General features: G+C 41.6%; 2 protein-coding genes across 5 annotated transcripts in view; both read right to left on the bottom strand.

Annotated features, from left to right (window-relative positions):
- LOC118372104 (probable E3 ubiquitin-protein ligase RNF144A-A) overlaps positions 1-6,439 on the bottom strand; it is a 75,303-nt gene extending 68,864 nt beyond the window's left edge. Inside the window, exon 1 of one of the 4 annotated variants that reach the window (XM_035757871.2) lies at positions 6,302-6,439. The gene's annotated coding sequence lies outside the window, so the exon portion shown is untranslated. Of the gene's footprint in view, positions 1-5,648; positions 6,236-6,301 lie in introns of those variants that run through there. The other 3 variants (XM_035757870.2, XM_052485890.1, XM_035757872.2) reach the window with 3 other exon arrangements.
- Positions 6,440-16,101: 9,662 nt separating this feature from the next.
- LOC118372105 (radical S-adenosyl methionine domain-containing protein 2-like) lies at positions 16,102-22,009 on the bottom strand. Its single transcript, XM_035757873.2, has 6 exons — positions 21,178-22,009; positions 20,862-21,023; positions 19,623-19,852; positions 19,219-19,368; positions 17,617-17,649; positions 16,102-17,115 (listed from the first exon to the last, which is right to left on the bottom strand). The coding sequence occupies exons 1-6, from the start codon at positions 21,521-21,523 to the stop codon at positions 16,951-16,953; spliced, it is 1,086 nt and encodes a 361-aa protein (XP_035613766.1). The 5' UTR covers positions 21,524-22,009; the 3' UTR covers positions 16,102-16,950.
- Between the last annotated feature and the right edge of the window lie 204 nt (positions 22,010-22,213).

Here is a 22,213-nt window from a genome sequence, read left to right as displayed (position 1 = left end):
GCTGGCTAGCTTCTGTTGGGGGTTCCGGTTCTAAAGTATAGAAAATAGCAGATCCATACCACATTGGGTGAGGCAGGTTGCAGGAGAGTATGTTGAAATTGAGGCAAAAAAAAAATTCTATAAATATACTAAATATATACACGAAGAAAAAATATCTATACACGGGACACGGCAAGGCGTCTGAACTGCTACGTCATCTTGGAAAAAAACAGCCCAAAGGGGGGGAGACCAACTCCATATTAATGCCTATGATTTTGGAATGAGATGTATGTGGACACCTGCTCGTCAAACATTTGGTCATGTAGTGTACCTAGGAAAGCACTCACGTCCTGTTTTGTTTGATGCACTGAAAAGTGAGGCCCTAGACTAGATAGAACCCACTTACGGTAAAGAACCCACTTACGGTAAGGAACACTCAAACGAGTAAGGTATGCGACTTAGCATGTCAAAAAGGAGAGACAAAACACCATGGGGACTGGCTTAATAGGAAGCGAGTATGGGCTTTAAGACCAGTTAATGACTAATGCATGCACTTAAAGCATTTTCACCCTTTTCTTCAGTGAAATTACATAAGTGTACATACAGTATGCTGCTCACTACAGGATGGCTGAACCTCTTAATGGGTCTTTATCATTACCCAGCCTACAGAGCTGCAGGCCTATGACCTTTTGCCTCGAATCACAAGAATCAAAGCCTATATGGCTATCATGTTCTAAAGGTCTGGGTTTATAGTTCTACTGATCATACGTGTAAAGTGTGTATCCATTTTTAGAGGTACTATTACATTGCACTATACTGCTGCAATGTTTGTCAGGCCAGTCCGAGGCTTATTGACAGAGATTAATGTTTAACCTTTGCAGAGCACAATTTGATCAGGGATTAAACATACTGTCGATGTGCTATAGAGTTAGGCCTGGAGGGTATTCATGGCACTGTACACGATGTTCTCTATTTAAAACACAAACCTAGAGATGCGAGTGAGTTCTGTGAGCGAGGAGCGAGCTCTGTCGAAAAAAGTAATTACAGTACAATACCATTAGGGATGCCTCGAAATACTGTTATGATTGTTGGGCTGGATGCTGGCCATTAGGCAAAGCGTCCCTCGGAGCAATAAACATTTCAGGAACCATTCAAACACTCAATCATTTGTTTCCCGACTCGCGCCACGATCCCCACCACTTGGACCCGGCTGTCTGCTGAACGCGAATGACACTGAAAACGATTAGGTAACCTAACCTCATACAACTTCAACGAACAATTTTAACCCCACCACAGAGTCATATAACGGCAAATTATTATAACATCTTGCCAGGAGTGACAATAGATTTTCTCCACATTTCCAATGCAGCAAAACGCAGACTTTGAGAGTGACACACACATCCCTGAGAAGCTAGCCTAACGTGATTTAAAAGGTAAAAAGTAGGCATTCATTAACGGGGCAAGTTTACCAGTTGCTTTGAATGTTCAAAATCACAATTCCTTTTTGGCAAGCCACAACAATCTAGCTAGCTGTCACATTCACTCATTTGTAAAAAATAAAAATAATTAAAAAGCTAGTTAGCTACACATGTTCTTGTCAAAACTGTCAGAGTAACAAGAAACAGGATATGGCAAATAAGTCTTAAACTACTTGAGGGCAAATAAATCAGATTTGACCATTCAGACAAGTCCATTGGCCAGGAATCTCATTTGTATCGGATTTCAAACCATCTGCGAATGTGAAATGTTCCTTGAAATATCTGATTCTGTGCTTTTTGGCTGTTTAGACTGTAGGAAAAAGAACATATTCGAGTCAGACAAAAAAAATATATATATTTCAGTCACTTCAAAACTGCCAAAGTGAGCAAGGATTAACGGTGTCAAGGCGTGAGCAGTATTTTTAAGTTACTCCCACCTCCATACTTGTGCGATTACATTGTGATCGAATGTGGCAACCTTAAAAACGACTTAAAAAAACTTACCAACAATTTCAACATGCTGGAATTGCCCAGTCATGTATAACATCAACATGGCATATCTTTATAGAACTAGCCTACCAGAGGAGATGGCAAAGTTGGCCCTAATGTTTATTTAGTGACAATGATCAATACATTATGATTGAGTAGCCTAAATGTACAGCCAAGAATCCCTTCATTCAATAATATACTATTAGGAGTAGAGGTCGACCAATTATGATTTTTCAACGCTGAGACCGATTATTAGAGGATCAAAAAAGCCAATACAGATTACATTTTTTTTTTAAAGGCATATTTTTTAAATGTATTTATTTATTTATTTGTAATAATGACAATTACCACAATACTGAATGAACACGTATTTTAACTTAATATAATACAATAAAATCTATTTATCCTCAAATAAATAATGAAACATGTTCAATTTGGTTGAAATAATGCAACATAAAAAAAAGTGTTGGAGAAGTGAAAGTGCAATATGTGTCATGTAAAAAAAAAAAAACAACGTTTGAGTTCCTTGCTCAGAACATGAGAACATATGAAAGTTGGTGGTTTCTTTTAAAATGAGACTTCAATATTCCAAGGTAAGAGGTTTTAGGTTGTAGTTAATATAGTATTTATAGGACTATTTCTCTCTGTACCATTTGTATTTCATATACCTCTGACTATTGGATGTTCTTATAGGCACTATAGTATTGCCAGTATAACAGTATAGCTTCCGTCCCTCTCCTCGCCCCTACCTGGGCTCGAACCAGGAACACATCGACAACAGCCACACTCGAAGCAGCGTTACCCATCGCTCCACAAAAGCCGAGGCCCTTGCAGAGCAAGGGGAATAACTACTCCAAGTCTCAGAGCGAGTGACGTTTGAAACGCTATTAGTGCGTACCCCGCTAACTAGCTAGCTATTTCACATCGGTTACACCAGTCATTAGGCTGATAGTCATTAGGCTTGAAGTCATAAACAGCGCTGTGCTTGCAAAGAGCTGCTGGCAAAACGCACGAAAGTGCTGTTTAAATAAATGCATACGATTCTGCTGCTGCCTACCATCGCTCAGTCAGAATGCTCTATCAAATTATAGACTTAATTATAACATAACACACAAATATTAGCCTTTGGTCATTAATATGGTTGAATCTGGAAACGATCACTTCGAAAAAACAAAACTTGTATTATTTCAGTGAAATACGGAACCGTTCTGTATTTTATCTAACGGGTGGCATCCTTAAGTCTAAATATTCTTGTTACATTGCACAACCTTCAATGTTGTCATAATTACGTACAATTCTGGCAAATAAGTTCACAATGAGCCAGGCGGCCAAAACTGTTGCATATACCCTGACTCTGCGTGCAATGAACGCAAGAGAAGTGACACAATTTCACCTGGTTAATATTGCCTGCTAACCTGGATTTCTTTTAGCTAAATATGCAGGTTTAAAAATATATACTTCTATGTATTGATTTTAAGAAAGGCATTGGTGTTTATGGTTAGGTACAGTCGTCCAACGATTGTGCTTTTTTCACAAATGCGCTTTTTTTAAGTCATCCCCCAGCGTTGCATCGATTATATGCAACGTAGGACACGCTAGATAAACAAGTAATATCATCAACCATGTGTAGTTATTGATTTCCGTGACAAGGTTGCCTGCTGCTAGCAAGGCATAATGCTAAGCTAGGCTATCGATAAACTTACACAAATGCTTGTCTAGCTTTGGCTGAAAATCTGAGATGACAGTGGTGATTAATTTTTTTTATTAAAATCGGCTAAATCAGAGCCCAAAAATACCGATTTCCAATTGTTATGAAAACGGCCCTAATTAAATCGGCCATTTCGATTAAAATCAGTCGACCACTAATTAGGAGGTTCCTTTCTCAAATCCAAGCAACTTTTCATTCAATAGCAGTATTAAAAACCACAGCAGTTCATGTTACATGCCAAGCCACACCCCCAAACATAAAATGCTTAGAGGCACATTGCGAAATGCCAAAGTATTTATTACTGAAAAGGGGGATGGTGGTGTTTGAAACCACCACAATACACACTCCTACACCCAGGTACATTCAATGCCTGTTTAAATTAAAAGAAATACTCAAGGCTGCAGTCAGTCAGTATTATTCACTGGGGCTTTCTGATGGTACAGGTGGATGTTTGAGCAGGACTCACAGTTCTGAGGGATTGTGGAGTGTAATGTTGATTGTGTTCCCAAGAGGCTGGCAGGTACACTGTGTTCTCAGCCTGCTTCATTACCAGCATATCACATGAATTGAAAAATGTTCTTCCCCTCATGCAAATCCAGGTCCATTTCCCCTGAGAGTGGCTTGTCACTCTGTGAATTCATTTCAACACAACCAATTTTCACAGAACAATCTTTTGGCCATGTATAGCTAGAGTAGGATATGTTTTGTTTTGTTCCCTAATGGGAATAATGCCTGCCTCATCCCTTGAAACTCCATCCCTACTGCATGCCTGTCTGACTGCCTGCCAGGTTCTATTCACCTTCCAAGTGTCGGATCTTCCCAGCACGCCATTACAGCTCACATGTAGTTCAGCGAAACAGAATCAAATTGTACAGTATGGGCAAGATGAGTAAGTGGTGATGCGACAGAGAATGGGTATGTATGCATCACTACATGGGTCCTCAGCTTTGACGGTGACTGTGCAGACATGCTCTTTGTTCATGTCTAGGCCTAAACTTTACCTGGGGGGGGAGGCTGCTTCAAATGGAAATGCCATGGCAAGGTACCATATGACATTTAAGAGCTCAGAGAGAGAGAGCAGTCAACCAGTCCAAACAGGTTGAAATTAATATTGAGATGTACTCATATGGTGTCATCTTTTGTTTTGTTGCAATATATTTTCCTTGATGAATGTCATGGATTCACATTACCTGGAATCATTGATATTCATATGTATAGTATCACTACACAGCGCTTACATTTCCCTTATTCTGGTTGATGACTCACTAGAACAGTAGCCTAGGGGAATAATCAACTCTCAATGTTTTAGGGTGTCACCTTGCTGTGCATCATATATCCAACATGAACACTAGCAGCCTATCTGACATCAGCACTGCATCAGTCCCATGGTTGCTGAAGAGCCACTGTTCTTGAATAATGATAACGTGGTTGCAGTGTCAGCAACACAAATAGCAGAAGTTCATTAAATCAACACTGTTGTACACCTGAGTTGATGAACATATAGTCTTGGCAAAACAATTTGGAGAACTCGGAGTATCAACTAGACGAAAACAACAAAATGCAAAACAGCTTGCTACTGACAACGGGTAATTCCAGAACTACAGGCAATCATGTTGGCACCCTCCTATAATGCCTCATGTAATTTTCAGTAGGCCTAATATTGTAACAAAAAGCCTACAGTAGGCTGCAACACTATTTTCCTGCTTCAAAGTGTCACAGCAGCCTACCTGTACAATGTCATGGGTGAGGTTTAGTTCATCTGAAATTATGACATCTTGCACACCCTGACTGGAGGGCAGATGACAATATCAGCCTGTATTTCACAAAGCAAATCCGTTCTAATTGTCCTTCTCAGCGTAAAACAAGATACAACAACGTTATAACAGTGTAGACTCGACTGTATGGGAAACGCAGTCAGTGTTAAGGTTCTCAGACAGAACTGTCATGTGAACGACTCGGTCGGTGGTGCACATATTGGAAATAAACCAAATTACCTGGCGTTTTGTGACAGCGCCGTGTTCTTCGTTATAAAATACCCCCAGGAGCGATGCAAGCACAACTTCAGAAGGTTATCAACTAGATCAAATGTAGGTGGCTGATTGCTGCTACTCGAGAGGCATTGTGACAGACAGAGTATCGTTATGGGTGTATATTCATTACGCCAATTATGTTGCAAAACGTTTCTTAAAGGGAAGCAAACTGAACGAAACGGGGAGGGACCAACCTGAATTTGTCAACTAGAAACTCTCGTTTCAGTCCGTTTTGCAACTGTTTGGACTAATGATTACACCCGTGGTTACAGATTGTTTTTAGTAGTGACTTCTAAACGTATCCGTCCAAAACGAAGAGGCTAAAACATTCGACCATGTATCACCTGGAAATAAACGAAGAGGATATTCAATGCAATATAAATAAGACTACGTGGATAACGAAAGCGGGCGAATTAAAACCACAGCTGACAAGCAGTATCGAATGACCGTTACAGTAACGTTAGCTGCATGAGGAAATCATGAAAATAATGTCTGAGGACACTCCTTTGCAACTAAGCAACGTCCCCTTTCACCCGCCTCGAAACCGGTGATTCACAAGACACAAACCGAGCTTACATCTGCATAACATTGTAAATATCCCAAGGTGATGTGCCTACCTTGAAAATGCCTAGCAACTACACGGGGAAAATCAGCTGCTCCGCGCGACGCACTGGAGAGACGCCATTTGTCAGGCGAACGTTTTTGTTGAGTTATGCGCCGCCTTCTTCTTATTCTTCTTCTTTAAGGCTTTTTGGGAGTTTACACCCATAATGTGTATTACTGCCTCCTACTGTACGGGGTACTATGAGTGAACATTCCCTATCAAATGTGCACTTATCAATGGCCTGGTCGGAAAATAACTATTTATATTATGCAAGTTCAGCAAGGACAAAAGCTAAATTACATATCATATGAATGCCATTACAGACAAAGCTTTAAGGCAATAGGCCTATTACATGTCTATACAAATGTATTCCGGCATTAACTGTGTTCAATTCCTTTGTAATTAAGGAGATGCATTTCACAATTGTACATTTGTTTATTGACATTATGGCCCAATATCAATAAATGGAAAATGATTGTTTACTGTAGAAAAGCACAAAGTTTGACAGCTTTGCACCACAGGCAAATAAACAGGTCAGAATAGTACTACCAAGAAAGGCGTATGTATTAGCTTTCATTTTCTTCTGTGTTTTCTATGTTGGCTTTACTTGATACATATTCAGCTTCAGTAGCAACATATGTAGGCATATACGTCTTCTCTATATAAGATGTTTTATCAGGGGACTGACTATTGGCCTATTGACGATCTCCAGATCTAATGAGACAAAGATCGAGATGATGACAATATACTGTAGGAAACATAGAATTTATGTCAGTTCCAAGGGAACCCCTCATCATAGGGCTCCAGGGAACAATCCTTTCTGGAGTGGGGATTGGAGTGAGCCCATTACACATTTAGTGCACATTTAAAGCTACCAACAGGCTCAGAGACCGTTTCTAGCTACATGCCATCAGACTGGTAAACATTTGAACTGTACTGACCACCTGCACTGACTCTGCACCTTAGCACACATGTACTCACTCATGCACACACCTATACAGTGCATTCGGAAAGTATTCAGACCCCTTGACATTTTCCACATTTTGTTACGTTAGTCTTACTCTAAAATGGACTACTAACATGGTGGTGGCAGCATTATGCTGTGGAGCTGTTGTGTAATCCATTTTAGTTGACAGAGCATGTCAGAGCAAAAACCAAGCTTCCAGGTTGAAGGAATTGTCCGTAGAGATCCGAGACAGGATTGTGTTGAAGCACAGATCTGGGGAAGAGTACCAAAAAATGTCTGCAGCATTGACGGTCCCCAAGAACACAGTGGCCTTCATCATTCTTGAATGGAAGAAGTTTGGAACCAACAAGACTCTTCTTAGAGCTGGCCGCACAGCTAAACTGAGCAATCGGGAGAAAGGACCTTGGTCAGGGAGGTGACCAAGAACCAGATGTTCACTCTAACAGAGTTCCAAAGTTTCTCTGTGGATATGGGAGAACCTTCCAGAAAGACAACCATCTCTGCAGCACTCAACCAATCAGGCCTTTATGGTAGAATGGTCAGATGGACGCCACTCCCCCATAAAAGGCACATGACAGCCAGCTTGGAGTTTGCCAAAAAGCACCTAAACAACATTCTAAGGTCTGATGAAACCAAGATTGAACTCTTTGGCCTGAATGCCAAGTGTCACATCTGGAAGAAACCTGGCACCATCACTACGATGAAGTGTGGTGGCAGCATCATGCTGTGGGGAAGTTTGTCAGCGGCAGGGACTGGGAAACTAGTCAGGATCGAGGGAAAGATGAACGGAACAAAGTACAGACAGTTCCTTGATGAAAACCTGCTCAGGACCTCAGACTAGGGTCGCTGCTGTTTAAGATGAGGGAGGACGATAATTAATTCCATGAGCGTGGCCTTATTTCTATTACAGCAAATTAGATGTAATTCATATTCCATTCACCCAGCTCAATGTAACATCGATAGGTTTAGGCTACTACATGATACACAAATTTTCCCTATACCCATCGTGAGGTTAATACAACCTAGCTTATGAATGAAAGTTTACAACGTAGGTGCACAGCTCTGGAGAAATTTGAGTAATCAAGGTGACAGACATTAATACATTCAATACCGCCTTGCACAATCTTGCCTGCATCTAGCTGATCTAGGGTATAATCATTAGTCCAACAGTTGCAAACAAGAGTTTCTATTGGATAAATTGTTTATCCCCATTTCATTCCGTTTGCTCCCGTTTAAGAAAGGTTTTAAACAGAATCGGCAGAATGAATACACCCCAGGCATTAATATATGTCACATACCAGTTTGTAAACAATGGAGAAACAAATTATCATTGAGCTAATAAAGCTGCATATAAACATGGTTTCCTTTTTGCTGTTTTGAGTAAGACAGCTCCAAAATGCAGGTGTTCAGCCTAACTCAGTACTTTCTGTGGTGGTGGGGCAGCAAGTGGAAAATACAGAGCGTAGGGTTTGGTAATCTTCTATATTTGCGCGGTAATTGGCTAAGTGTTCCCTCACTCATGGGGACACTACGTTGCCTCAAAATCTACAGGGAGAGCTAGAAAGATCAAGCCCCCTTGGGTGCTGCCATAGAGTTACATTAGAATTGCCCATCCAAGAAGGCTCAATGTCAAATTAAATCAAAGTGTATTTGTCACGTGTGCTGAATACAACAGCTGTAGACCTTACAGTGAAATGCTTACTTACAGGCTCTAACCAATGGTGCGGGGAAAAATAAGAAAAAAAGGTCTGTGTGTGTGTGTAGGTAAGTAAAGAAATAAAACAACAGTAAAAAGACATTTGTAAAAAGAGTAGCAAGGCTATATACAGACACCTGTTAGTCAGGCTTATTAAGGTAGTATGTACATGTAGGTATCATTAAAGTGACTATGCATATATGATGAACAGATAGTAGCAGAAGCGTAAAAAGAGGGGTTGCCAGGTGGTGGGACACAATGCAGATAGCCCGGTTAGCACTGGTTGGTCGGGCCAATTTAGGTAGTATGCACATGAATGTATAGTTAAAGTGACTATGCATATAAGATAAACACAGAGCAGCGTAAAAGAGGGTTTGGGGGGGGCACACAATGCAAATAGTCCGGGTAACCATTTGGTTACCTGTTCAGGAGTCTTTTGGCTTGGGGGTAAAAACTGTTGAGAAACCTTTTTGTCCTAGACTTGGCACTCCTGTACCGCTTGCCATGTGGTAGTAGAGAGAACAGTCTATGACTGGGGTGACTGTGGTCTTTGACCATTTTAAGGGCCTTCCTCTGACACCGCCTGGTGTAGAGGTCCTGGATGGCAGGCAGCTTTGCCCCAGTGATGTACTGGGCCTTATGCACTACCCTCTGAAGTGCCTTGCAGCCGGAGCCCGAGCAGCTGTAGAACCTTTTGAGGATCTCAGGACCCATGCCAAATCTTTTTAGTTTTCTGAGGGAGAATAGGCTTTGTCGTGCCCTCTTCACGACTGTCTTGGTGTGTTTGGACCAATATATAGAGAATACACTACTTGTCATTTCCGGTGACAACTTGCAGACTTGCTTACGTCTTGCTGTGAGTTTTGTTGCCAACCTTACTTTGCTACCCGACAACTTTAGCTTTTTTACTTTTTAATTACAGTTTATGTTTTTAGTTTTTCTCTCACTCAACTTATTTTTCATTCAACTTTTTCACTCCGGACGCTTTATCTGGACATGGTTCGTCAGGACCTCCAACAGCCGAAGCTAAGTAGTAACATTAACATGATGCCTTCTAAATGCAGTCACTTTACTCATAATATACAGGAGAACGATCGCCTTACGGCGAGGATAGCTGTGCTGCAAGCCCAGCTTCAGACGCAATCGTTAGGCAAGGGTAATTTCAGTGTAGGAAAGGATGAAACAGCATCTGTGCCACCAGTAAGCACAGATAGGAACGTTAGAATAAATCCCCTCGCACGTTCCCTTGCACGTTCCCCCGCAGCCGGACAACTTTCTCATGGCTTCTGAAAGGAAATGCTGTAGGAATGCTGTAGGAATGCTGTAGGAATGCTCAACTGGTGTCGCTCATTCAGCTGAAATAAACTTTCAACCGGTTTTCCCCATTAAGCAGCAAGTCGGAGTCTGATGCAGAGCCTTCTCTTGTCTCTACTCCTCTCCTTCCCTCTTGTCTCTACTCCTCTCCTTACGGGGTCTGAGACGCCGAAGCTTCCCACCATTACCTCTGACAAATTGAAAACCCTAGTCACTGGCGACTCCATTACCCACAGTATTAGATTTAAAACGAATCATCCAGCAATCATACACTGTTTCCAGGGGACAGTGCTACCGACGTTAAATCTAATCTGAAGATGGTGCTGGCTAAAGCTAAAACTGGCGAGTGTAGAGAGTATAGAGATATTGTTATCCACGTCGGCACCAACGATGTTAGGATGAAACAGTCAGATGTCACCAAGCGCAACATAGCTTCAGCGTGTAATTCAGCTAGAAAGATGTGTCGGGATCGAGTAATTGTCTTTGGCCCCCTCCCAGTTAAGGGGAGTGATGACCTCTACAGCAGAGTCTCACAACTCAATCGCTGGTTGAAAACTGTTTTCTGCCCCTCACAAAATATAGAATTTGTAGATAATTGGCCCTCTTTCAGGGACTCACCCACAAACAGGACCAAGCCTGGCCTGCTGAGGAGCGACGGACTCCATCCTAGCTGGAGGGGTGCTCTCATCTTATCTACCAACATAGACAGGGCTCTAGCTCCACAATGAAATAGGGTGCAGGCCAGACAGCAGGCTGTTAGCCAGCCTACCAGCTTAGTGGAGTCTGCCACTAGCACAGTCAGTGTAGTCAGCTCAGCTATCCCCATTGAGACCGTGTCTGTGCCTCGACCTTGGGCAAAACTTAACATGGCGGTGTTCGCCTTAGCAATCTCACTAGGATAAAGACCTCCTCCATTCCTGCCATTATTGAAAGATATCGTGATACCTCACATCTCAAAATAGGGCTACTTAATGTTAGATCCCTCACTTCAAAGGCAGTTATAGTCAATGAACTAATCACGGATCATAATCTTGATGTGATTGGCCTGACTGAAACATGGCTTAAGCCTGATGAATTTACTGTGTTAAATGAGGCCTCACATCCTGGTTACACTAGTGACCATATCCCCCGTGCATCCAGTGTTGAGGATCAGTGTGACAGATGTGTTGCTACCTACCCTCACCACCTGGGGCCGGCCTGTCAGGAAGTTCAGGATCCAGTTGCAGAGGGAGGTGTTTAGTCCCAGGATCCTTAGCTTGGTGATGAGCTTTGAGGGTACTATGGTGTTGAACGCTGAACTGTAGTCACTGAATAGCATTCTCACATAGGTGTTCCTTTTGTCCAGGTGGGAAAGGGCAGTGTGGAGTGCAATAGAGATGGCATCATCTGTGGATCTGTTTGGGCGGTATGCAAATTGGAGCGGGTCTAGGGTTTCTGGGATAATGGTGTTGATGTGAGCCATTACCAGCCTTTGAAAGCACTTCATGGCTACGGACGTGAGTGCTACGGGGCTGTAGTCATTTAGGCAGGTTATCTTTGTGTTCTTGGCACACTTTCTGGTAATCCGTGTGGCCCCTCAGCCTTGTGTATATTGACCTGTTTAAAGGTCTTACTCATGTCGGCTACGGAGAGTGTGATCACACATTCGTCCGGAACAGCTGATGCTCTCATGCATGCCTCAGTGTTGCTTGCCTCGAAGCGAGCATAGAAGTGATTTAGCTCGTCTGGTAGGCTCGTGTCATTGGACAGCTCCCGGCTGTGCTTCCCTTTGTAGTCTGTAATAATTTGCAAGCCCTGCCACATCCGACGACCGCCGGAGCCGGTGTAGTATGATTCTATCTTAGCCCTGTATTGACGCTTTGCCCAATTGATGGTTCGTCTCAGGGCATAGCGGGATTTCTTGTAAGCTTCCGGGTTAGAGTCCCGCACCTTGAAAGCGGCAGCTCTACCCTCTACCCTAGCTCAGTGCGAATGTTGCCTGTAATCCATAGCTTCTGGTTGGGGTATGTACGTACAGTCACTGCTGGGACGACGTCCTCAATGCACTTATTGATAAAGCCAGTGACTGATGTGGTGTATTCCTCAATGTCATCGGAAGAATCCCGGAACATGTTCCAGTCTGATAGCAAAGCAGTCCTGTAGTTTAGCATCTGCTTCATCTGACCATTTTTTTATAGACCGAGTCACTGGTGCTTTCTGCTTTAATTTTTGCTTGTAAGCAGGAATCATGAGGATAGAGTTGTGGTCAGGGAGAGCTTTGTACGTGTCTCTGTGTGTGGAGTACAGGTGATCTAGAATTTGTTTTCCCTCTGGTTGCACATGTTGATAAAGATTTGGTAGAACTGATTTAAGTTTCCCACATTAAAGTCTCCGGGCTACTAGGAGCGCCGCCTCTGGGTGAGTGGTTTCCTGTCATTGGCCACAGATAAAAAGACGTCAAATCACGTTATATCTACAGTAGCTTTGATTGGACTGATCATACTTTCAAAATCATAGCTAGCAAGCTAGAGAAGCAGTCATCAACATGAATCAAGTCGACAATCTACTGGCAAATCCTTTTCAATCATTGTCATATGAAGATAAATTATAGATAAAACGTATCAGTGCTCATCGGCCATTGGACATAAACTTTCACAACAAGTTTGACATCTCAAATTCAACAATGAGGGGTTTTGAGGTAATCAGTGTCTAACTGCAAGCGTTGCAAAGCACTCATTAGCCTGCTATTCAGTGGAGAGGTTGTGTGGTCTGTTTAAGAGTCTCTTTTCCAAGCTTAAAAGTGTAAACAATCACATGCAACACCATGGGCCAGAAAAGGTTGAATACATTGGCCAAGCTGTCAATCCAGCATGATTTCTGTGGCTTTCAAAAGAACTGTAAACTCTGAACTGGGAAATCTCAGAGTCCAGCCAGTTAAAAAAAACTGGGATCTCGTGGAAGAATTTGCTCCGACTGGGAAAATAACGTTTTGAACAGTCATCCAACTCGGAATTCCATGTTGGGAAATCAGGCCTATTTCTAGACCTCCGACCTGAAGATCACTGACATCATGATTCAACCTTATTTTTTTCAGAGTTCCCAGTTGTCTTGAAAGCACTATAAATCCAGAGAATACCAGACTTTGATGACAGAATTTGACCACACGAAGGATCGCCACGCCACCTTCCTGTTCAAGTGAGCACCTCACAACAAGGTGAGTCCAAAAATGTATTGTATGCTGCTGCAGAAAGGATGTAATATGCCAGGGAGATATGCATTCTGTAGCTAAGAAAGTAATACTAAGTGTATGTTGTGTAGTAAGTTGTTAGTAGCCCATGTACCTCACCCTAATAATTTGGTCCCTTTCCCCTTCATAACTTAGCCTACTGTTCTGACTTGGTGGTGCACATGTAGCCTATAGCCTGTTTTAGAGAAAATGTTATCATCAAATATTGTAAGAGCTTTCATTGTCTGCTTATATGCCCCATTTATTTATCCTATGGTTCTGACTTGGTGTCCAGGGAGAATACTGTGAGAACGGCCCATGTTCTGAATTCTGTCGCTGTTCATATCAAAAGTGCTGAACAAATAGTTATATTGACTACGTCCGTCCTATCTCGCTCATTAATGTCTTAATCGAAATTACAGATTGCGTCTTATCCGCTTGTCATCCCCTTATGCCATAGTTTGTACATCTGAATTGTCAGTAGAAACCACATTTGTTTAAGCAAGTCAGCCATATCAGCTATGTTTTTTTTAACCCTTGTATGGTGTTCATGTTTTTGTTATTCACCCAATGTTCGCAGGTCTGATGGACCTACAACATTATTGGGTTTTTAAAACAATACAGCCATAACCATTTTCGTAAAAATACTTAATACCTAGATGTTGACTTATATAAATTACAAGCAATATAGACAGTGTACATGGTTAATATTTACCTCTGCTACCTCCTTCTTGGGTCCACACACATTGCATCGCTTCTTCTTGTTGCTACCGGCTGCAATCAGGAATTTTACTAACAACTCACTCCCTCACATATTTAGTTACAGCGGGCTAAGGTGGGAGAGTCAGACACACACACATGCAACAAGTCCAGGACAACCCGCATCCCTTGGTTCTTCTCACGGACTTCTCCCTCTGGCTTCCCCGTATACACTTCAAGTTCCACGCATATGATGAAGCATCATCACAGGCAGTCCAGATCTTCATTACATATTTTGCGGTATGTACTGCCTGAAGGGGCAGAGGCCCCTAAATGTCATAAGCTGCTCATCAACAGTAGCGTTGGGCCCAGGGTTGTAAAGCAGGGGAAGGCGGTCCACCCACTTGTCCCACACTGACCTGATTGCAGCTAGCTTGCCTCTGTGCCGCCGAGCCAGCTCGGTTATCGAAGCGGATAATCCTGGAAATAATGTGGAAGTTTTCCAGAGACATTGTTGCACGGAAAAGTTCTCTGGCAGTTTCCTGGAGCTGGCTGCTGATGGGATGGTCCTGGGGCTGGCTGAGGGTCAATCTCAACCTCCTCTTCCATTTCACTGTCAGACTCCGAATTGACATAGAAGACGCTCAATCCACACTAGCTTCTCTCTGCAAAAAAAATGTCTAAAGCCCTCTGAGCAGAGATTATTTTTGCCATACTGATTGATTGTGGTAAGGAGCCACACATGCAAAGCTATTTATTTGTTGTGTCCCTCCCCCAATTTGCACTTGGCTGGGGTAGTGTGGGAAAATACTGCTTTTTGTTTTACAAGGTATCGAAATAATGTATTGTAATAACATTGTGCAGGTTCCCGTAAGACATTGTGTAGTTTCACACACTACAAAGGGTAAAGAGTGTGAGAAAAGCGGGAGACAGACAGGTACTATGTTGAAACAACAGGCCCAAGGAGGAGGAAGACAAGAGTGATGGCACACAGCAAACCTTTTTGTTTCAATTTGACTTGTTTTCACCTACACACACACACTTTTCCACACTTTCATTACCCTCGGGTTCAGTAAGACCAGAACAGCACATATGTAATATAAATGTGTAGGGGGGTGCACAGTGGGCACTCAATGAAAATGTGTTCTTTTACATGTTCTTCACAGAAAATGAGCCAATGAGTCTCAGGTTGAAAAAATAATTCATTGTATCACTTTTCTTTTAGTAAACCTTGAAAATGGGTCCCCCAGATACAAACACCACACAAGGGTTAAAGGTAATAAATGAGGCTGAATGAACTGTTTCACTGCCAGACAAGGCTCTGCTGATAGCTTCAGTAACAAAATAACACCATGGTTGTAATAATACTTTAAACAGGTCATTTGTGAATGTGTAGAATGTGTTTGTTTTGGGTCCAAATTGGTAAGCTAATATATGTGAATTAGACAGTCACAGAGGATTTTCTTCTGAATAACTGGTCAGAGCATAGCACTTTCCATTCAGCTTCAGGCAACTTTGATGTAAGGCTTGATCACACCTGTCGTGACTACTTCTATCTGTCATTACCATTGTTGCTCATCCATTGTTCACTAGATACATCCATGTAATTATACCTAACACAATGTTGAAAAACAGAATGCTTTCAAAAGATTGTTCCTGAAGTTTGCCTGCCAAAAATGTATTTACCTATGAATTAGGTCACACAAAAATGTGTATTTTCACAGGAATTAAGCCACAGAAAAAAGCACGAAATCTGATTAAATACTTTTCGGACATATTTGCATGTGAGATTGTGTTGTCCAAACACATGCCAGAGTCGACATGGGTTCGAATCCGGCCCACTGTCCTTTGACTCCGCCTCCCCCTATCTTCCCCGTCTTTCCAACACTGTTCTATCTCTTCAATGAAAGCAACAAAAAAATACAAAAGGAGTGAGACTGTCAATTTAATAAAGAATAATAATAGGCTTGAGTAATATAATGATCATATGTACTGTATGATTCAGTATGATGACAATATAGGCCTAATAATATGCCAGTTAGCAGTGGGAGGAAGATTTGAACTTTAACTCATTGGTTGCGGCAAAGTGCCAGATTCTTGAATGATAATGACCAAATCATTATCGCACGATTAAAGAGACCGAGTTGGCGCAAGTTGCAGGAGTGGGGATGATGAAATCAGCTGTTCAACTAGCTGTCAATCAACTGATGGCCCAAATGATCTCATTAGCTCAGCCAGGGAAACTGTTATCATTATGTGAGAATGGATAGACTAATGGATAGCCTAAAGAATGTATTGGAATATAATCAAATAACAAGGGGTCTATTGCAACCATCAACGTCACTAGATTATCACCAGCTATCAATATGTTCTAAATTTGCCCATACAGCTGATCTCAACTGCAACCATTATTGGTCACCTCATTACCACTCCCTAAACGATGTTGGTGCTACCTTAGTCCTGCTTGCAAACAAAGATATGTTCGCCCTCTGGTTGGTATTCATCATCAGAACATCGTAGTCCCTTTTTGAACTAAGGACAATTTATCTATTTGACAAGCATTCCATACAATTGAATAAAAGTATTTCCTGGCTTACCACAGCAAATCTACTGTGGCAATTTACCCGACACTTTGTATGAATAGAAACAAATGTTGGTGTAGCCTAATGTTATTATTTTATTTTGTTTTCCTATTTATGTTATCCATTAAATACATCTGTCTATACAAATAAAAACACACACAAGTACAAACAAAAAGTGGAATTGATTACAATGTGTGGATCACCACTCGAGCCGCATGTCAGCTTTGCTCCACACATATTTCCCTCCTCTCTTTAGGAACATCTTCTCATCAAAGCCACTGAACTGAATGGCCTCCTCCACGCCAACATCAAGGATGGACTTGGATGGATCCTTCCTCCCCTCTCTGCAATCCAGGAAACGCATCTAAAAAAAAAGCACATCCAAACATATAATTCATAAGCATTTAGAACATGTATAATCATTTATAAAGAATGTATAAGCATTTATAAAGGCTTATTAAGGAAAGTTATTATGAAGTGTTACCAACGGGTCAGAAAAGAGAATCTTAACACGATGGTTCATTATCAAAGTAATTCACTACTATGAAACCTCATGTCTAATACTAACATAAATATCTGCAAATCCACATCTCCTTTCACCCATCTCAAAGCCTGTAAATCCCCTGATTAAAGATTGAAGTCATAGACTACCCTGGGACTTAATATGGGAAGGTGCATGTCTTTACATCTCAATCGATGAGAGCATTTAGATGGCTGTTCAATAGTTCTGATGGATGAGGACTGATGGATGAGGACTGATGGATGAGGACTGATGAATAAGGACTGTCTACTTTAAAGGGCTTGCTAAGACTTGGAAGGTAGTGTGTGTATCACATAAAATAACAGATTGATGAAAATGACTTACATATTCATCCAGGATGAGGTAGGAATCTCTCATCTGACAAGATAAGACAACAAGGAAACATGTTAATGTCACAACTATTCTGTATTATGTACAATATTGTCACAGACTATCGTTTTTTTTGTGGACAATATTGTGTCTGATAGGTCTGATATACAGTGCATTCGAAAAGTATTCAGACCCCTTGACTTTTTCCACATTTTGTTACGTTACAGCCTTATTCTAAAATGGATTAAATCAATCCTCATCAATCTACACACAATATGCCGTAATGATGATGCAAAAACAGGTTTTTAGATTGTTTTGCGAATTTATAAAATGAAATGAAACATCACATTTATATACGTTTTCAGACCCTTTACTCAGGACTTTGTTGAAGCAGCTTTGGCAGTGATTATTTCCTTGAGTCTTCTTGTGTCTTACGCTTCAAGCTTGGCACACCTATATTTGGGGAGTTTCTCCCATTCTTCTCAGTAGATCCTCTCAAGCTCTGTCAGATTGGATGGCGAGGGTCACAGCTGTTTTCAGGTCTCTCCAGAGAAGTTTGATTGGGTTTAAGTCATGGCTCTGGCTGGGCCACTCAAGGACATTTAGAGACTTGTCCCGAAGCCACTCCTGCATTGTCTTGGCTGTGTGCTTTGGGTCGTTGTCCTGTTGGAAGGTCTGAGAGTCTTTAGGTGCATTTTGACAAACTCCAAGTAGGCTGTCATGTGTCTTTTACTGAGGCGTGGTGTCCATCCGGCCACTCTACCATAAAGGCCTTATTGGTTGAGTGTTGCAGAGATGGTTGTCCTTCTGGAAGGTTCTCCCATCTCTGCACAGGAACTCTGGAGCTCTGTCAGAGTGACCATTGGGTTCTTGGTCACCTCTCTGACCAAGGCCCTTCTACCCCGATTGCTCAGTTTGGCCGGGCGGCCAGCTCTAAGAAGAGTGTTGTTGGTTCCAAACTTCTTCAATTCAAGAATGATGGAGGCACTGTAATCTTAGGGACCTTCAATGCTGCAGACATTTTTTGGTACCCTTCCCCAGATCTGTGCCTCGACACAATCCAGTCTCTGAGCTCTAGGACAGTTCCTTTGACCTCATGGCTTGGTTTTTGCTCTGACATGCACTGTCAACTGTGGGACCTTATATAGACAGGTGTGTGACTTTCCAAATCATGTTACATTCAATTAAATTGACCACAGATGGACTCCAATCAAGTTGAAGAAACATCTCAAGGATGATCAATGGAAACAGGATGCACCTGAACTCAATTTCGAGTCTCATAGCAAAGGGTCGGAATACTTATGTAAATAAGGTATTTATTTTCTAAAAACCTGTTTTTGTTTTGTCATTATGGGTTATTGTGTGTAGGTGAGTGTGGGAAATTATTGAATCCATTTTAGAATGAGGCCGTAACCTAACAAAATGTGGAAAAAGGGAAGGGGTCTGAATACTTTCCGAATGCTCTGTACGTGATTAATTGAGTTAGTAGATTACACTAGGCCTACTCTGGTACACATTAATAGCATTCTGAAACTACAAGGAATAGTAGTAGTTCAATCATCATAATATCAATAACAGACCATTTTTTTGTGTGTTGTCTTTAGTTCAGTCCCATACCTTCTGATTGGATTCAGGTACCAGGCAGCTGATGGTGCTGTGTCTATCCAGGAAGTCCTGAAACTGCTGATCGCTGATGACAAACCTCTCTGCCTCCCTCAGACTGTTCTCCCCAGCATTCTCCCCATCGATCAGTAGACACTGGAACACCTAGACACAGTAGACACACACACACACACACACACACACACACACACACACACACACACACACACACACACACACACACACACACACACACACACACACACACACACACACACACACACACACACACACACACACACACAGTCAAGGCCATACAACTAACTTCTTACTTATCTATGGTAGGAGAAGAAACCACTATTCACAACACAGATACAGTTTTACTGGTGAGTAATGTAAATGCATTTGAACACCCTTACCTTCCAGCGTACAGGGTTGAGTTCAGAAATGTTTTCTCTCATGTCTTCATTCACATTAAATGTGTTGATCACAGAGTTAATTTTGAATGCCACTTTGTAGTCCCGGCACCACTCCCGGACTTTGAAGAGGTTGTCAAGGTGGCTCTTTCTGCCCTGGGCTCTGCCTATAGTCTGGTTCGTGTCCTCATCAAAGCTGTCACAGGAAATGGCCAGAATGTCCAGGTATTGGCCTGTGAGGACAAGAAGAGTTCTGATATTAAAACTGACATAATCTCAAAGAATTGTATTTTGAAACACCCATGTATTCAAAATGTATTAACATCTAGACATACGATTTATGACATAGCCTAGAACATGTGATAGTTAAGATTTATTGAGATAAAAATCAAAAAGTAGTTTTAATAACACTGTGATGATCAAATCATGCATTTTAAAATGTGTCCAAACATTTTATAACTCAACTGGGAAACATTTTAAAGAGAGAAAGGTTTCTCTGAGTTGTGACCTCATATCAAAACTAACCAGGCGCTGACATCTAGTGTAAATAAAATGAACTTATTTACCAGACTTTGCATGAGAATAATGAAGATTCAAGCAAAGACAGTAAAGTATGAAGATTGGCTAAAACTGCTTCTCCGATAGAAATCCCTGATCACACTTGCAGGTGACGTCATGGCAATGTCGGCTAACAAAGGCTCTTAATAGAAACACGTCATCGTGCAACAATCGTGACACGATTGCAACGCGCCAAACTGCGCATGTACGTTTGTCACACACCAAACTGCGCATGTTGTTTTCGAAGAAAATTAAAGCGTGTCAGTTTGACACTTTCACGAGGTAAATAACATGTTAAACTACTTAAGTACACATTGGCTCGAATCTAGGTTGTGCCTTTAGAATTGTTTTCTTCCCGGCCTCGGGGTTCCGGGAAGTCTTGCGATGTTGCGCCTCTGGGTTTAAAAACTCTGTGTGTTTTTTATTTAACTAGGCAAGTCAACAAATTCTTATTTTCAATGACGGCCTAGGAACAGTGGGTTATAACTGCATGTTCAGGGGTAGAACGACGGATTTGTACCTTGTCGGCTCGGGGGTTTGAACTTGCAACAGGTTACTAGTCCAACGCTCTAACCACTAGGCTACCCTGCCGCACCGCGTTTATTATGGTGTCTGTTCGATATAATGACGACCAGTAAGTAGCGTAATGTTGGTACTATTTATTTCAAAAGAAAACCCTCTTACCATATTTCTGGAACCACTTCTCTCTGATCAGGCTGCCATTGCTGACAATACTGACACTTGGGAGATGGAGGTCTTGTTTGCAGTACTGGACTAATTTACCCAAGAAATCCCCTCTGTCCTGTAAGAAAGGCTCTCCACCAGAGAAGTTAATCTTTTCCAGTCCTGCAAAAGAAAATCTGAAATTCAGAATTCTAAACACTGAATAAAAAGTATTAGTTAGAAATAGGATGTAATAATAATGTAATAACATGTCATGTGAATTTATATAGGGATTTTACGATATCATAAACACATAGGCTAATTTTGGCAAATGTACCTGATTGCTTCAGAAGCTGTAAACCTCTCTTTGCTTCCTCAATGGGCAGGACAAAAGACGTCTTTGCCGTGTGGAAACAAAAACCGCATTTATAATTGCACTGTCGAGTAAAATGATAATTGACACTGCTTGGAGTTGTCGCTGTTTGAGATATATTATTTTGCAACACCTTGACTAGATTGACTTTTCCTGTAGATGTCAACCGGACCTGCGGACCGCGCACACCTATCCATGCCAGGACAGTTGCAAAGATGTGCTGGATGTTACTTATGCAAAGCTGCAGGGACATCTTCACAAACACGATTTGAGTAAAGAACGACATTGCTAGTCTCCAGCTATCTGTCATGTTGAAACTTCTGATGTAGGATTAGCGTGAATCCCTTTTTACCGCAATGGCCTAAGTGACGCGTCTCATGACGTTTGGTCAAACAGTTTCTATTTGCAAATAAGGAAAACGAAAGTTACAATGTTGAATATAAAATCCTAACCTTATTCATATGCAGTCCTACATGCCTACATGGAAAAAGCTGTCATTTTCCTAAAGTTCCATGCAAATAAGGTGATCCTCTGTGTTTGCTTAATGTATGTGACGGCATCGAACAGAACGTGACAGCTACAGGCGCACTTATGCCGCGTTCATGTCCTGTCGAAAACCCGGTAATGTCCGACCTTGTAACATAGACGGAAGACTCGGATCCCAAGTTTTACATTTGGGAAGTATCCGAATCAAACAATAGGAAGTTCAATACAAATCATTAATTTTAATGCCGCGTTCAAATGCTAGTCGGAACTAGTCAACTCTTAAATGTTCGACTTGCTAATTCGTTGAACGTAGCATGTGTATTACTACAACTAGATAGCAAATCGGACATTTACGAGTTTCCTAGTTCAGACGGAGGGATAATTTCGTAGGTCCCAGTTTCCGACATTATGAGAACGTAAGATCATCTCCGTACGACATTGCATCAAGTTTCAAATTGGCTAAAGTTTCGGATTGCTTGTCCAGCACTTCAAGTTTCATTTCCCCCTCAGTTTC

Source organism: Oncorhynchus keta, chromosome 29, assembly GCF_023373465.1.
Source record: "Oncorhynchus keta strain PuntledgeMale-10-30-2019 chromosome 29, Oket_V2, whole genome shotgun sequence".
NCBI lineage: Eukaryota > Metazoa > Chordata > Actinopteri > Salmoniformes > Salmonidae > Oncorhynchus > Oncorhynchus keta.
This window is presented reverse-complemented; position numbering and strand designations above follow the sequence as displayed.

Coding starts and splice junctions, on each gene's coding strand:
- LOC118372105 (XM_035757873.2), bottom strand. CDS start 21,523: ATGACAGATAGCTGGAGACTAGCAATGTCGTTCTTTACTCAAATCGTG. Junction 21,024..21,177: donor ACAGCTTCTGAAGCAATCAG/GTACATTTGCCA, acceptor TTTCTTTTGCAG/GACTGGAAAAGATTAACTTC. Junction 19,369..19,622: donor TCAACCCTGTACGCTGGAAG/GTAAGGGTGTTC, acceptor TACTGTGTCTAG/GTGTTCCAGTGTCTACTGAT.